General features: G+C 50.0%; 2 protein-coding genes across 7 annotated transcripts in view; one reads left to right on the top strand and one right to left on the bottom strand.

Moving 5' to 3' along the window:
• The first annotated feature begins 308 nt into the window (after window positions 1-308).
• Window positions 309-10,208, top strand: TRO (trophinin). 4 transcript variants are annotated; one of them, XM_080651948.1, is made up of 13 exons: window positions 309-434; window positions 1,707-1,780; window positions 3,145-3,237; window positions 3,907-4,011; window positions 4,121-4,184; window positions 4,419-4,498; window positions 5,045-5,136; window positions 5,834-5,913; window positions 6,005-6,047; window positions 6,469-6,531; window positions 7,091-7,205; window positions 7,994-9,777; window positions 9,953-10,208. In XM_080651948.1, exons 2-12 carry the CDS (start codon window positions 1,736-1,738, stop codon window positions 9,764-9,766), a joined length of 2,553 nt encoding a protein of 850 aa, XP_080508074.1. In that variant the 5' UTR covers window positions 309-434; window positions 1,707-1,735; the 3' UTR covers window positions 9,767-9,777; window positions 9,953-10,208. The 4 variants fall into 4 exon arrangements, with proteins under 4 accessions (XP_080508074.1, XP_080508075.1, XP_080508076.1 ...); XM_080651949.1 differs by having other exon boundaries at window positions 3,163-3,237; window positions 9,953-10,191; XM_080651947.1 differs by having other exon boundaries at window positions 380-434; window positions 2,121-3,237; window positions 9,953-10,191.
• The window catches only part of PFKFB1 (6-phosphofructo-2-kinase/fructose-2,6-biphosphatase 1), a 46,476-nt gene continuing 44,940 nt past the window's right edge, over window positions 10,190-11,725 (bottom strand). For all 3 annotated transcript variants that reach the window (XM_080651955.1, XM_080651956.1, XM_080651954.1), the window contains one exon: window positions 10,190-11,537. In XM_080651955.1, the coding sequence (XP_080508081.1) occupies window positions 11,478-11,537 (60 nt within the window). In that variant the 3' untranslated portion in view covers window positions 10,190-11,477. The remainder of the gene's footprint in view (window positions 11,538-11,725) is intronic.

Genomic DNA, 11,725 nt, shown 5'->3' with positions numbered 1-11,725 from the left:
TATGATCTAGTTCCTTGCCCCCCAGAGCAGGTCCCGGGGAGAGAGACCCAAACACACACTATGTAATTAGTGTTGGCATACAGGGGCCTATCACAGGGTTTGTGTGGGAGCTCAAGAGGTTCATGGTCCTCTGAGTGGGAACAGAGAAATCAAATAGGATCAGAGATACACAGTGGGAGGTGGTGGTGGAGAAATCAACTGGATAATAGGAGAGATGGATTTCTGCATGGGGTAGTAATCAGAAAAAAGGCCATATTGAGGAGAATGGAAAGATGGAAGTAGGGAGGAGGGAGGAGGTTGACAGGCAGGGAAGGAGACCCCTCTGGAGGCGGAAAGAGGCAGGACCACTTCCGGCAGGGGAGGGGGAGTGGACAGGCTCAGACCTAAGGAGAAGCTTGGAGAGAGCAGACGTCTTCTGGATTCAAAAGGACGAGGTGAGCTAAGGTGCCCAGCTTAATGAAAACTGTGGTGCCCTCTGGTCTGCAGCTTTGACCTGCTTGACTCCTTACGCCCCTAAGTTTTGAAGAAAACCTGCTAGGTGTTTGGGAGCTAACGGCATCGAAGTGGTTGGGTTTAGAGGTGCCTGGATCCGGTTTGCAAGGGAGAAAGGAGGGGGCAGAATCGCCTTTGGGCACAGAATGGAGAGATGTGGACTCTCTTAAGGCAACAGGAGGGAGGGATGCAGACCCGTTTGGTACAGCAGAAAGGAGAGAGAGAGAGAAATCGTTCAGGCAGTAGAAGGAATGGAGCAGAGCCCAGTTCTGGAGAGAGACAAGCGATGACAGAAATCTTTAAGCCCGGAGAAAGGTATCAGGACCTGATTTGGGCCACAGAAAAAGGAATCAGGACTTGGAGAAAGGATGAAGCAGAATGCCTTTTGAACAGCTGCAATGACCCGGATCAGAGGGAAGAAAAGAGGGACTAGTACCCGGTAGATTTTGGTTTGAAAAGGGAAGGGACAGAATTTGGTAGGTTTCAGGAACAAGGAATATACAAAAGCGAAATACCGTTGGATTTGTGGGTGAGGTGTCCATGTTGCAGAAAGGATGGGACTGATCACTTGTAGACGTGGATGTGAGGGGGCGGTCTTGGGGGAGGGGCGGTCCAAGGACTTACTGCAGAGCGGAGGGAGGGGGCATATTAAAAGGAAGGGGAAGTGCGGAGAACTACTGCAGAGCTGAGGGAGGGGGCATATCGCGGGGGGCTTTGAGTGGCTGTACTGCAGAGGAGACGTGGGCGGTGTTAGGCAAGGGGCGGAGCAAAGTGGTACTGCAGAGACGAGGGAGGACGCCGGTTTTGGGGGAAAGATGGACTGAGATGTGATGCAGTTAGAAAGAGTGGGTGGAGATGTTGAAGGTGGGGAGTGTGTGGAATTGAGGTGGTCAGACTGTGGTCCACCAAAGCCGCTTGCGCGCTGAGGTCCTGAGATGGGCGGGGCTCTGGTTGTTGCGCACACGCAGTATTGAGTTGCGGCAGACTTGTGTAGGGTAAAGGGGTGGGTGGTAGAACCGACTGGTGGATTTTTAGAGGCAAAAGGAGGTAGGGTTTACAAACCAGATGGTCTGGGTTTCTAGGTATGAGAACCTCGTAGTTGAAGGGTTTGGGGCCCAAGGTTAGATGAGGTTGCCCCCCTCCTTCAGAAAATCTGGTGAATCTCCTCCTCCCTCTCATTCCATTCTCCCCTAACTCAGACCCCTTCCCCTCAGGTTCAGCTGTTACATGACCTCCCAGAAAAATGGATAGGAGAAATGACTACGGTTATAGGATGCCCCCGGTCCAGGTGAGGCCCCTGCATTCTTGCCAGGCCAGCTGCGCCATCTTGAGTTCACTTCCTGCTTTGAGCCCCCTACCACTCTGTAGTTGCATAATTTTCTGACTAGCCCGTCTCAGTCCACCCCTGCGTGGTGGAGGAGGAGGAGAAAAGAAAATATAAGGCCTGACTCTTTCTTTTGCTCTCTTCCTTTTCCCTCACCCTCCCTTTCAATCACTGCTCAGAGGGAGGGGAGACCTTCATGGAAAGGGTGGGCTGTAGGGAGATCAGATGAATCAGCAGATTATAATCCTAAGTGTATAGGGCCCTCTACCTACCCCTGGGAGCTTGGGGCTTCACTTCCCTCCAGATGTACCGGTTGAGACCACTGAAGAGGACAGTGTCTTGCTGATGCATACCCTCTTGGCAGCAACAAAGGACCCCCTGGCTATGGACCCACCAGTTGCCAACCGACCTAAGAAAAGCAAGACCAAGAAGGCCCCCATTAAGGCTGTTACTGAGACAATACCTGTTGCCCCCTCAGTCCCATCTGCCAATGTGATTACCATCAACAAGCCTACAATACCTTTGCAGGCTTTAAAACTGCCAATCAGCCCCCAGATCAGCCAGGCTTTAGCTACCACTGAGGCAGCTAATATTCAGGCTTCTTCAGTCACCACTCAGTCTAAGAAAACCAACGAGACAAAGAGAGTTACTGCTAAGGCAGCCCAAGGCCCTCAATCTCCAACTGGCAGTGAGAGTGTCACTATACAGATCAAGTCACCCTTGAAGGCCCTCAACCTACCAGTCATCCCACAGATTACCCAGGCTCCACTTGCCAGTGAGTCCCAGGCCTTAGTAGCCTCCATCAAGCCTAAGAAAGCTTCCAGGATAAGGCCATGCATAATTCCACTGAGATCTCACTGGCTTCAAACACCATCCACACAGCTACCACCCAAGGCCAAATTACTGGTGAGACAACCAATACCCAGTCCACGGCAGCTTCCATTTGAACTAATAAATACTCCAAAAACAAGAGGGAAACTGTTAAAGGCACAAATACTAACACTGTCCTTGGGTTCCCAAATATCACTGAGAGAGGTATCAGGCAGATTGAGGCCTCAGCAGCGGCTATCCAGGCCAAAAAATCCAAAGGCAAGAAGGCTGCCAATAAGGGCATACATTTTGCCTATGAGATCTCTGAGGCCCCACCTGCTGTTCAAATGGTCACAAATCAAGCCCTAGCTGCCACCCTCCGGGTCAAGAGAGGGTCCAGGGCTCGGAAGACTTCCACTAAGGCCCGGGTAGCTGAAACCCAGATTCAAATTGTTGACCAAGGAGCTCAGGCCGAGATGGCCAGCTCTCAGACCAACTTAAGTACCCTTGAGACTCAGGTTGCTGCTGCTGTCCAGGCCCTGGCAGATGACTACCTGGCTCAGTTGAGTCTGGAGCCCACAACCAGGACCCGGGGCAAGAGGAACCAAAAGGTGAGATCTCTGACATCACAATCCTTAAATTTGCACTTGGTTTCCATTCCTATCCTCCTAGTTTGTTCATTTATTCTATAAAATTTTACTGAGCCTTTTTACCTTGAGACAGTCTCTGTGTTCAGATAGGCTGTGAGAGATGCTGAGAAGAATGTGACGTAGTTCCTGCTCCCTGGCAGTTCACAGATTGGCGGGAAAATAAGACATCCATATACTTAACTACAACCTAGATATAATGCAACATGTGTTTACATAGTAGTTACCATGTGCCAGGCTTTGTGTTGGGTACATTCACACAGGTTATGTTTTCATGTTTTGAAAGTAACTCTTACCAGCTAGGGATCATATGTCCTGGTTTTACAGATAAGAACATTGAATCCCAGAAAGATGAAGAGACTTGTCCAAGGGGTACAGCTAGCAGAAGTTAGTGGTGGCCAAAAGAAGAGGAACCCCAGGCCCTGCCTTTGGGTTGCTCCTTTCCTAGCAGGGAAATGAAACTCCTGCCTGGAAGACAGTGAAAGACAAGTCTAGGACTCAGGGTGGTCAAAAGTAAGGTCAGAACCCACTACAGGGAGGGTTTAAGGGACTTTCAGGAGGAGGTAGGGTAAAGAGACAGAGCCATCTCTTTCACCTGGTGACTCTGGACCTTCCTTCTTTCTGATGATGCAGTTCAAGCATCTGACTGGGCATGAGAGAGGTGGCCGTAATTACAGGTGGAATCCATGGGGCCAGAGGCCTCCGCCACCCCGAGATGTGGCCATTTTGCAAGAAAGGGTAAGAATCCTATGCTGCCCAGCCTTTTCTTCACCTGCCCCCTTCTCTAGCATTCTCCCAAGTTTTCTAAAACATATTGAGATTTCCCTATGTATTCCTCTTCTCCCAGGCAAATAAGTTGGTGAAATACCTGTTGGTTAAGGACCAGACAAAGATCCCCATCAAGCGCTCAGGTAGAGTCATACATACCCTCCTCCCTTAGCTCTCTTCTCACTCCCCTCTCCCCCATACCCTGGGGGCTATTTCCCTCATATGTCCTCCCCTACTCTCCTCACACTGTGTTAATGGCATCTCCCATTAAACATAGTTTAGGACTCAGACTGCACTGACCCCACAGGGCTTGCTAAAGGGCTGCAGCTTTGTGGCCTCTGCTCAGCCCAGGTGCTCCCACCTCTCCCCTCCTGCAGACATGCTGAAGGATGTCATCCAAGAATATGATGAGTATTTCCCAGAGATCATTGAACGAGCAAGCTACGCTCTGGAGAAGGTGAAGGGGCAGCCCTGGGGGATGGGTGCAGTGGCGAAGCCTTGAATCAAACAAAGGTGTACACGTCCCTTCTGGGGGGACTACAGAGACTAACTCAGCCACATCACTGTGCAGTTGGGCAGACAGTGGCCTAGGAAGGTGCATAGACTTGCCAAGAATCACACAAGTCAGTGGTAAAAGCACAGCTAGGACTCAAGCCAACCAACTTAGTCCTAACTTCTGTCTGCTGCTGGACATGTCCTGGAATGTATTCCAGAGGCTCACCTCTTCCTTCTATTCCTCATTCTTTGTTTGCCTAGATTCCCACTAATCACAAGGGTGATATTGATAACAATAGCACATTTGTTGCCTGTTTTCTGTATGCTGGTCTCATACCTAAGTACTTTACATTCATTATCTCACTGATTACACACACACACACACACACACACACACACACACACACACACGCACCCTAGGTACATGGGGAGCTGTGGGATGCTCAGAAAGCTCATTGATGCCTAGGCTGAATTTTGTTATCTCACAGGTTATTCTTTTACTTGGCAGATGTTTCGAGTCAATCTGAAGGAAATTGATAAGCAAAGTAGCTTGTATATTCTCATCAGCACTCAGGAATCCTCCGCAGGCATACTAGGAACGTAAGCTGGGAAAGGGCTGGGTGGGAGGGAGGCTTCTGCTTTTGTTCCTGGTACTACCCCATCCCTGTCTTCTGTTCCACACTTCCGTAGAGAGTCAGGAAAGACAGGCCTGAAGCCCATTCCAGCTCCCACATGTAGCTGGAACCCTGTCCACAAAAGTTGTGCCTGGTTATGATGGACTGAAGGGTGTCGAAGCCTGGGGTGGGGCATGCCTACTGTCAGGTTGTCTGTCTGTCCAGAAGCTTCCCAGGAAAGCAGCCCTGTCATTGCTTGTCTCTTCCTACTGGTCTTGTAGAGTGGTTCTCAAGGGAGGCCTTCCTGGTGTGGGTGGATCACGATGCTTGAAGGGCAGACACATAGGTGGCTGTGAATTCTCTCGTGGCTGAGGGTCCTGTGAGAGGAAGAAGGGCCTCACATTGACTGAGTGCCTGGGTCTAACTCTGTTGGGAGGATTTCTTCTGTTCTCTCAGCAGCCCGGGGAGGGGAGGATGTGATTTCCCGTTTCACTGAATAGGAGACTGAGGCTCAGGGTTCTTAAGTGTCTTGCCCAGGGTCATGTGGAGCTGGAAGCATAGACTGGGTAGAACTCTCCCCTACCTGAGGAATCTGAGAGAGGCTAGCCTAGTGAGCTGGCTGGTGTGTTTTTTGCAGATGGCTGCGGGTCATAAACATTCTCTCTGTCCTATTATTCCCCTAGGACCAAGGACACACCCAAACTAGGTCTCCTCATGGTGATTCTGAGTGTCATTTTTATGAATGGCAACAAGGCCAATGAGGGTGAGTGGTTGAGCATGCAGCTGAATGGGTGAACATGGTCAGAATTCCACATGTTCATTTTCTGTCCCTCTCCTCTTGCATCCCCTTCCAGCTGTCATCTGGGAGGTGCTGCGCAAGTTGGGGCTGCGCCCGGGGTATGATTGGGCTCTCTCAGCACTTGCTGTCCGTGTTGTCCTTTGGCAAGAGAGGATGGTCCCCGGATCGCATCAGCCTGGTGGTCTGGTGGAATGGGTGGGGGTATTGGGTTGGGTAGATGGTCCATGTCTCTGATCTGGGTGAATGGGGAAACTAGTCCTTAACTCCCTGCTCCCTCTCTCCTCTTTGTCCTCTGTCTGTTCTAAGATGAGATGTAAGATAGACCTTCAGGGTATCCCTGGCAAAGAACCATTTGGCCTCAGCTGCATACTTCTAGTGATCATGTATGTGTTTACTGTTTTTCTGGTTTCATGAAGATGGCCACATGTGCTAGAGAGGTGTCTTCCATGTTGTGAAATGCCTCTGTCCTCATCTGGGAAGTTCTGATCTCTGTTCATGGGTTATTTTTCCCATTGTCAGGGTGAGGCACTCGCTCTTTGGGGAAGTGAGGAAACTCATCACAGACGAGTTTGTGAAGCAGAAGTAAGTGGTGTTTTGGGGCATTGTCAGGCCCTGAAGTGTTCTGGGTGTGTTGGTCTGGTTCAGGAAGTGCTTTATAAGCCCCTTTCTTACACTAGCTTTAGAGGTATCGGCATCCTGTGGCCCAAATCTGAGGCTTGTCCACAATTCCCATGGGTAGGACATTCCAAGGCTGGGCCAGATCAAACACAAGGCCCTTGTTAGGGGGGTGTGCTCAGAGCAGAGTGCCTGAAGAATGGCTTCTCTGTTTACAACACACCCAACAGGAACTTGGGCTTACTCCTCACAGGTGGCAGGGTACATTGGCCTCCCTGTGACATCATGCCCTACACATGCCTCCCCTGCAGCACCAAGTGACTCTTTTGCACAGAGCCCATGGGAAATGGCTTAATAGTGGAGGCCAGACCATGAATGATGTTTGGGAGTGAGTCTGGGGATGAAGGGTCTTGGAAATCTTCTCCAGGAGCTGAGTTTAGTGTTTGAAGGAAGTTGCCACCTAGTTCCCAGTGGTTAGACAACAGATTTGTTTGTTTAGAAGCAAGTTTCATTTCCTTTCTCCAAGGTACCTGGAGTACAAGAGGGTCCCCAACAGCAGACCACCTGAATATGAGTTCTTCTGGGGCTTGCGCTCCTACCATGAGACTAGCAAGATGAAAGTCCTCAAGTTTGCCTGCAAGGTAATAGGAGACCTGCCCTGACTTGGCATATTAAGGGTACGGGTTGCTCCTGATTGGGGCAGACTATGTGTAGGGATGGGCAGGTACAGGGCAGCCTGCAGTTCACATATAAACATATGGAATTTAATTTTGTCCCAGAGGCTGCTCAACATAAAGTTTACATTGTTTCATTCATTCTTCATAGTTTGCACTAGTATGCTCAGAATGCTATAACAAAATACCATAGACTGGATGGCTTAAATGACAGAAATTGATTTTTTCATAGTCCTGGTGGCTAGAAGTACCAGATCAAGGTATAACAGTGTTAGTTTCTGCTGAGGTCTCTTTTCCTGGAAAGCAGATGGATGCCTTCTTACTGTGTCCTAAGATGGTGGAGAGAGAGCCTCTTGTTATGGGGACACTAATCCTATTGGACCAGAGCCGCACCATTATGACTTCATTTAACTTGATCTCCATAAAGGCCTGATCTCCAAATACAGTCACATTGGGGGTTGGTGCTTTAATGTATGAATTTTTGGGAGACACAGCAGTTAATCCATGACACATTTACTCTCTTATCATTTCCCATATTACAGATGAAGACACTTGGGCTCAATGAGGTTAAGTAACTTATCCAAGATCACACAGTACCTAAGTCATTAGAGCTGAAATTGGATCTCAAGACTGACCCATGATAGTCTTGAAAAATATTGCTACTAGTTTTATACAAAGCCCATTAAGTGTATTTATGCACTTAATACATAGTTATAAGGTTATTTTCCTTATAATGATTATCATTCCCATTTCAGGTACAGAAGAAAGACCCCAAGGACTGGGCTGCTCAGTACCGGGAGGCAGTGGAGATGGAAGTCCAGGCTGCAGCTGTGGCTGTGGCTGAGGCTGAGGCCAGGGCTGAGGCAAGAGCCCAAATGGGAATTGGAGAGGAAGCTGTGGCTGGGCCCTGGAATTGGGATGACATGGATATCGACTGCCTAACACGGGAAGAGTTAGGCGATGATGCTCAGGCCTGGAGCAGATTTTCATTTGAAATTGAGGCCAGAGCCCACGAAAATGCAGATGCCAGCACCAACATCGACTTCAGCAGAGGAGCTGGCACCGCAGCTAGCTTCCACAATGGTGCTAGCATTAGCTTCAGTGGTGCACCCAGCCCCAGCGGTGGTGGCTTTGGTGGCAGAACTGGCGTTAGCTTTGGTGGCACACCCAGCACCAGTGCCAGCTTCAGCAGCACAGCCAGCGTTAGCTTTGGTGGCACACCTTATACCAGTGCCAGCTTCGGTGGTGGGGTCAGCTCTAGTTTCAGTGGCCCACTCATCACCACTACCAGTTTCAGTGGCGGGACCAGCCCTGGCTTTGGAGGCACACTGAGCACCACTGCTGGCTTCAGTGGTGCTCTCATTACCAGTACCAGCTTTGGCAGTGCCCCCAGCACCGGTGCCGTCTTTAGCGGTGCACTTAGCACCAGCACTGGCTTTGGTGGCACACTCAGTACTAGTGTCTGCTTTGGTGGCTCTCCCAGCTCTGGCGCCAGCTTTGGTGGCACGCTCAGTACTAGTATCTACTTTGGTGGCTCTCCTAGCACCAGCACTGGTTTTGATAGCATCCTCAGCACCAGTGTCTCATTCAGTGGCTCTTCCAGCACCATCGCTGACTTTGGCAGCACACTGAGCACCAGCATTTGCTTCAGTGGCTCTCCCAATCCTAGTGCCAGCTTTGGTGGTGCTATCAGCACCAGTGTCGGCTTTGGTGGTGCGCTCAACACCAGTGCTGGTTTCAGCAGTGCTGTCGGTGGTAGCCCTGGCTTCGGTGGTGCACCCACCACCAACTCTGGCTTTGGCGGTATGTTCAGCACTAGTGCTGACTTCACTGGGGCACTTAGCACCACTACCGACTTTGCAAGTGCCCCTAGCGCCAGCATTGGCTTTGGTGCAGGTCCCAGCACCAGCTTCTTTGGTAATGTGCCTAATACCAACCTATGCTTTGGTGGCCCTCCTAGCACCAGCGCCTGCTTTAGTGGAGCTACCAGTGCCAGTTTTGGTAACGGGCTTAGCACCAGTGTGGGTTTTAACTTTGGTGATGGGTTAAGTGCCGGCACTGGATTTGGTGGCGGACTGAGCACCAGCACTGGCTTCAATGGTGGACTAGGCACCAGCACTGGCTTCAATGGTGGACTAGGCACCAGTGCTGGCTTTGGTGGCGGACTGATCTCCAGCGATGGCTTTGGTGGAGGACTGGGCACCAATGCTGGTTTTGGCAGCACACTTGGCACCAGTGCTGGCTTTAGTGGTAGCCTCAACATCAGTGATGGCTTTGGTGGTGGGCCTAATACCAGCTTCGACGGAGGACTGAGTACCATCATTGGCTTTGGCAGTGGTTCCAACACCAGTATTGGCTTTACTGGCGAACCCAGCACCAGCATTGGCTTCAATGGTGGACCCAGTTCTATCGTTGGCTTCGGCGGTGGACTGAACACCGGTGCTGGCTTCAGCGGTGGACCGAGCAACGGTGCTCCCTTTGGTGGTGGAGCCACCAGCCTTGGTGCCTGTAGCTTCTCCTATGGCTAGTGAGGTTTCAGGTAATTACAGCATTTCCATAGCCAAGGCCCATGGGTATGCATATAAGTGCTGGGAAATGTTATAAGAAACCCCGAGGTGGGAGGGCAGGGTGGGGAGATGAAGACAGTGGAGGAAGTATGAGAAAACAGTATATTTGATGCTAAAATATGTTCCTTTTTGGTGTTTTGTTTTCAGGTTTATGACCCACATTTACAGATACCGCTAATGAGCTGCCGCAGTCCTTCCTTCCCATGGAGCCAAGGAACATCCTTGGGATCTGTGTCCACCCAGCAGTCTAAGCAGATACTACCAATCAGCTGAGGTTGACATGCTATGAAAAATCCAGTTGCCAGTCCTGCTTTATTGTTCGCTTTCTGTGTGCTGTTGTTGTACTTTGGGTATCAGCTTTACATTAAATTTGCAAAATGAACTGGAGTTGTTTTCTTTCTTTATTATGCTTAATTGTTGTGAGTGACATTTTGAGTTCATAGAAGAGCTAATGATCGGCATAGCTCTTTGGGAAATGTGGGGTCCAGCTTTAGGCTAAAAGGAAAGGATTACTTCAGTGGGATAGAGACCTGGGGAAAGTATGGCAGGCATATCAACAAAGATATGAAGGGGGAAAGCCTGGAACAGAATGCACAGGGAGAAGGTAATTATACAAGGACAGTAATGATACATTCATTTTGAGATGGTTGTGTAAGAATGGAGGGGGGGGGGGCGGTAATTAGAGGGTGACACAGGAACAAGGAAGTGTTTTATTGGGATAGGAGAGAGACCTGACCATGTTGCATAGACCATCGGGGCAAAAGCCAACAGAAAAGGACAGGAGATAGAAAAAGAATAGTCATGAATTGACTGAAGTAGGCAATCCCTGAGAAGGTGGGGTGGGCTAGAGTACCAGAAAATACTGTATGAGTTTGTCTTTTCAGCACTGGGTTACTGGTGCCTGACCAGAAATATTATGGGCATGTCTGCTGTATAGAAGGCATGCTGCTAGGGATCCTGTGCATGACACAGAAAGTTGTAAGGACTACGGGTCTGTGGTCAGATAGTGGGATGCTTGTATTTAAGAAGTCACACTGGGGAGAAGTCTACATGGTGCCAATGTCCATGGAGTGGGTGGTCATGGAGTTGAGGAGGACTGGGAGACTAGGGTATTCTTTGGATTATTTACATGGACAGTGATAACACTCAGAATGGCAGCAAGAGTTGGAGAAGACAGGAGCACTGTGGTCCAAGTACAGCTTCTCTGAGTATAGGGATGATGGTGCCATGCCCCAGGAACACTGCCCACCAAAGAACAAAGCCCATAGGCAGACACAGAGACCTATCTCCTCCCAGAAGTCTTTCCTCCAGGAAGCTCTCACCCATTCCACATCCCCACATCACCAGAGCCACTTTGTGGGGTCAGGATCTTAAGAAGATCCTGTGGGAGAAGCCTCACAATGACCACCTCTCCCCTCTTTGAGGCAGTAAGAGAAGTTTTCATTGATCAGAGAATGAAAATTAAGGAAAAAGTTTCATCCAGAGCTAGACAGCTCCTTGTTGTAGCTAGAAATCGACACCTGTTTTGGAACTGCCGAGGGCTTCTTCACTGGAAGCAGGATCTCCCAGTGAGGCCAAATCCAAAGTCTTCTCAGTGTAGAAGAGCAAGGATAGAAGCTTCTAAAGGTGGAAGACAGTCAGGAAAGAGGTAGTTTGACTTCCTGGAGAGGGCTCAGTAGTGGGCAGGGACAGTGTCCAGGGCTTCCTCAGGATCTCGGGTGATGTCCACATTCTGAGAGAAGAAAGCCCAGGATTAACAGGAAGGAGACAGCAGTGTGGAGCCCCAACCCATCCCCTGTCAGTTGTCCTCACTACCAGGCTCCCCTCCCTCATCCAGGCCTGCATCCTGATCCTTTTCTCAGGAGAGCCTGGAGGAGTCTGGTCTGAGGCCCTTTTGGGAGAGGTTGCTCTAGCCCTGCA

This window comes from Plecotus auritus, assembly GCF_963455305.1.
Source record: "Plecotus auritus genome assembly, chromosome: X".
In the NCBI taxonomy this organism is placed as follows: Eukaryota; Metazoa; Chordata; class Mammalia; order Chiroptera; family Vespertilionidae; genus Plecotus; species Plecotus auritus.
Note: the sequence above shows the minus strand (reverse complement) of the source record. Positions and strands in the feature narration are given on the sequence as shown.

Bases quoted from the DNA above. Each gene is read 5' to 3' on its own strand.
- TRO (XM_080651947.1), top strand. From the start codon at position 2,974: ATGGTCACAAATCAAGCCCTAGCTGCCACCCTCCGGGTCAAGAGAGGG. The intron at 4,185-4,418 runs GTAGAGTCATAC...CCCCTCCTGCAG, and splicing joins GATCCCCATCAAGCGCTCAG to ACATGCTGAAGGATGTCATC. The intron at 6,532-7,090 runs GTAAGTGGTGTT...CCTTTCTCCAAG, and splicing joins GACGAGTTTGTGAAGCAGAA to GTACCTGGAGTACAAGAGGG.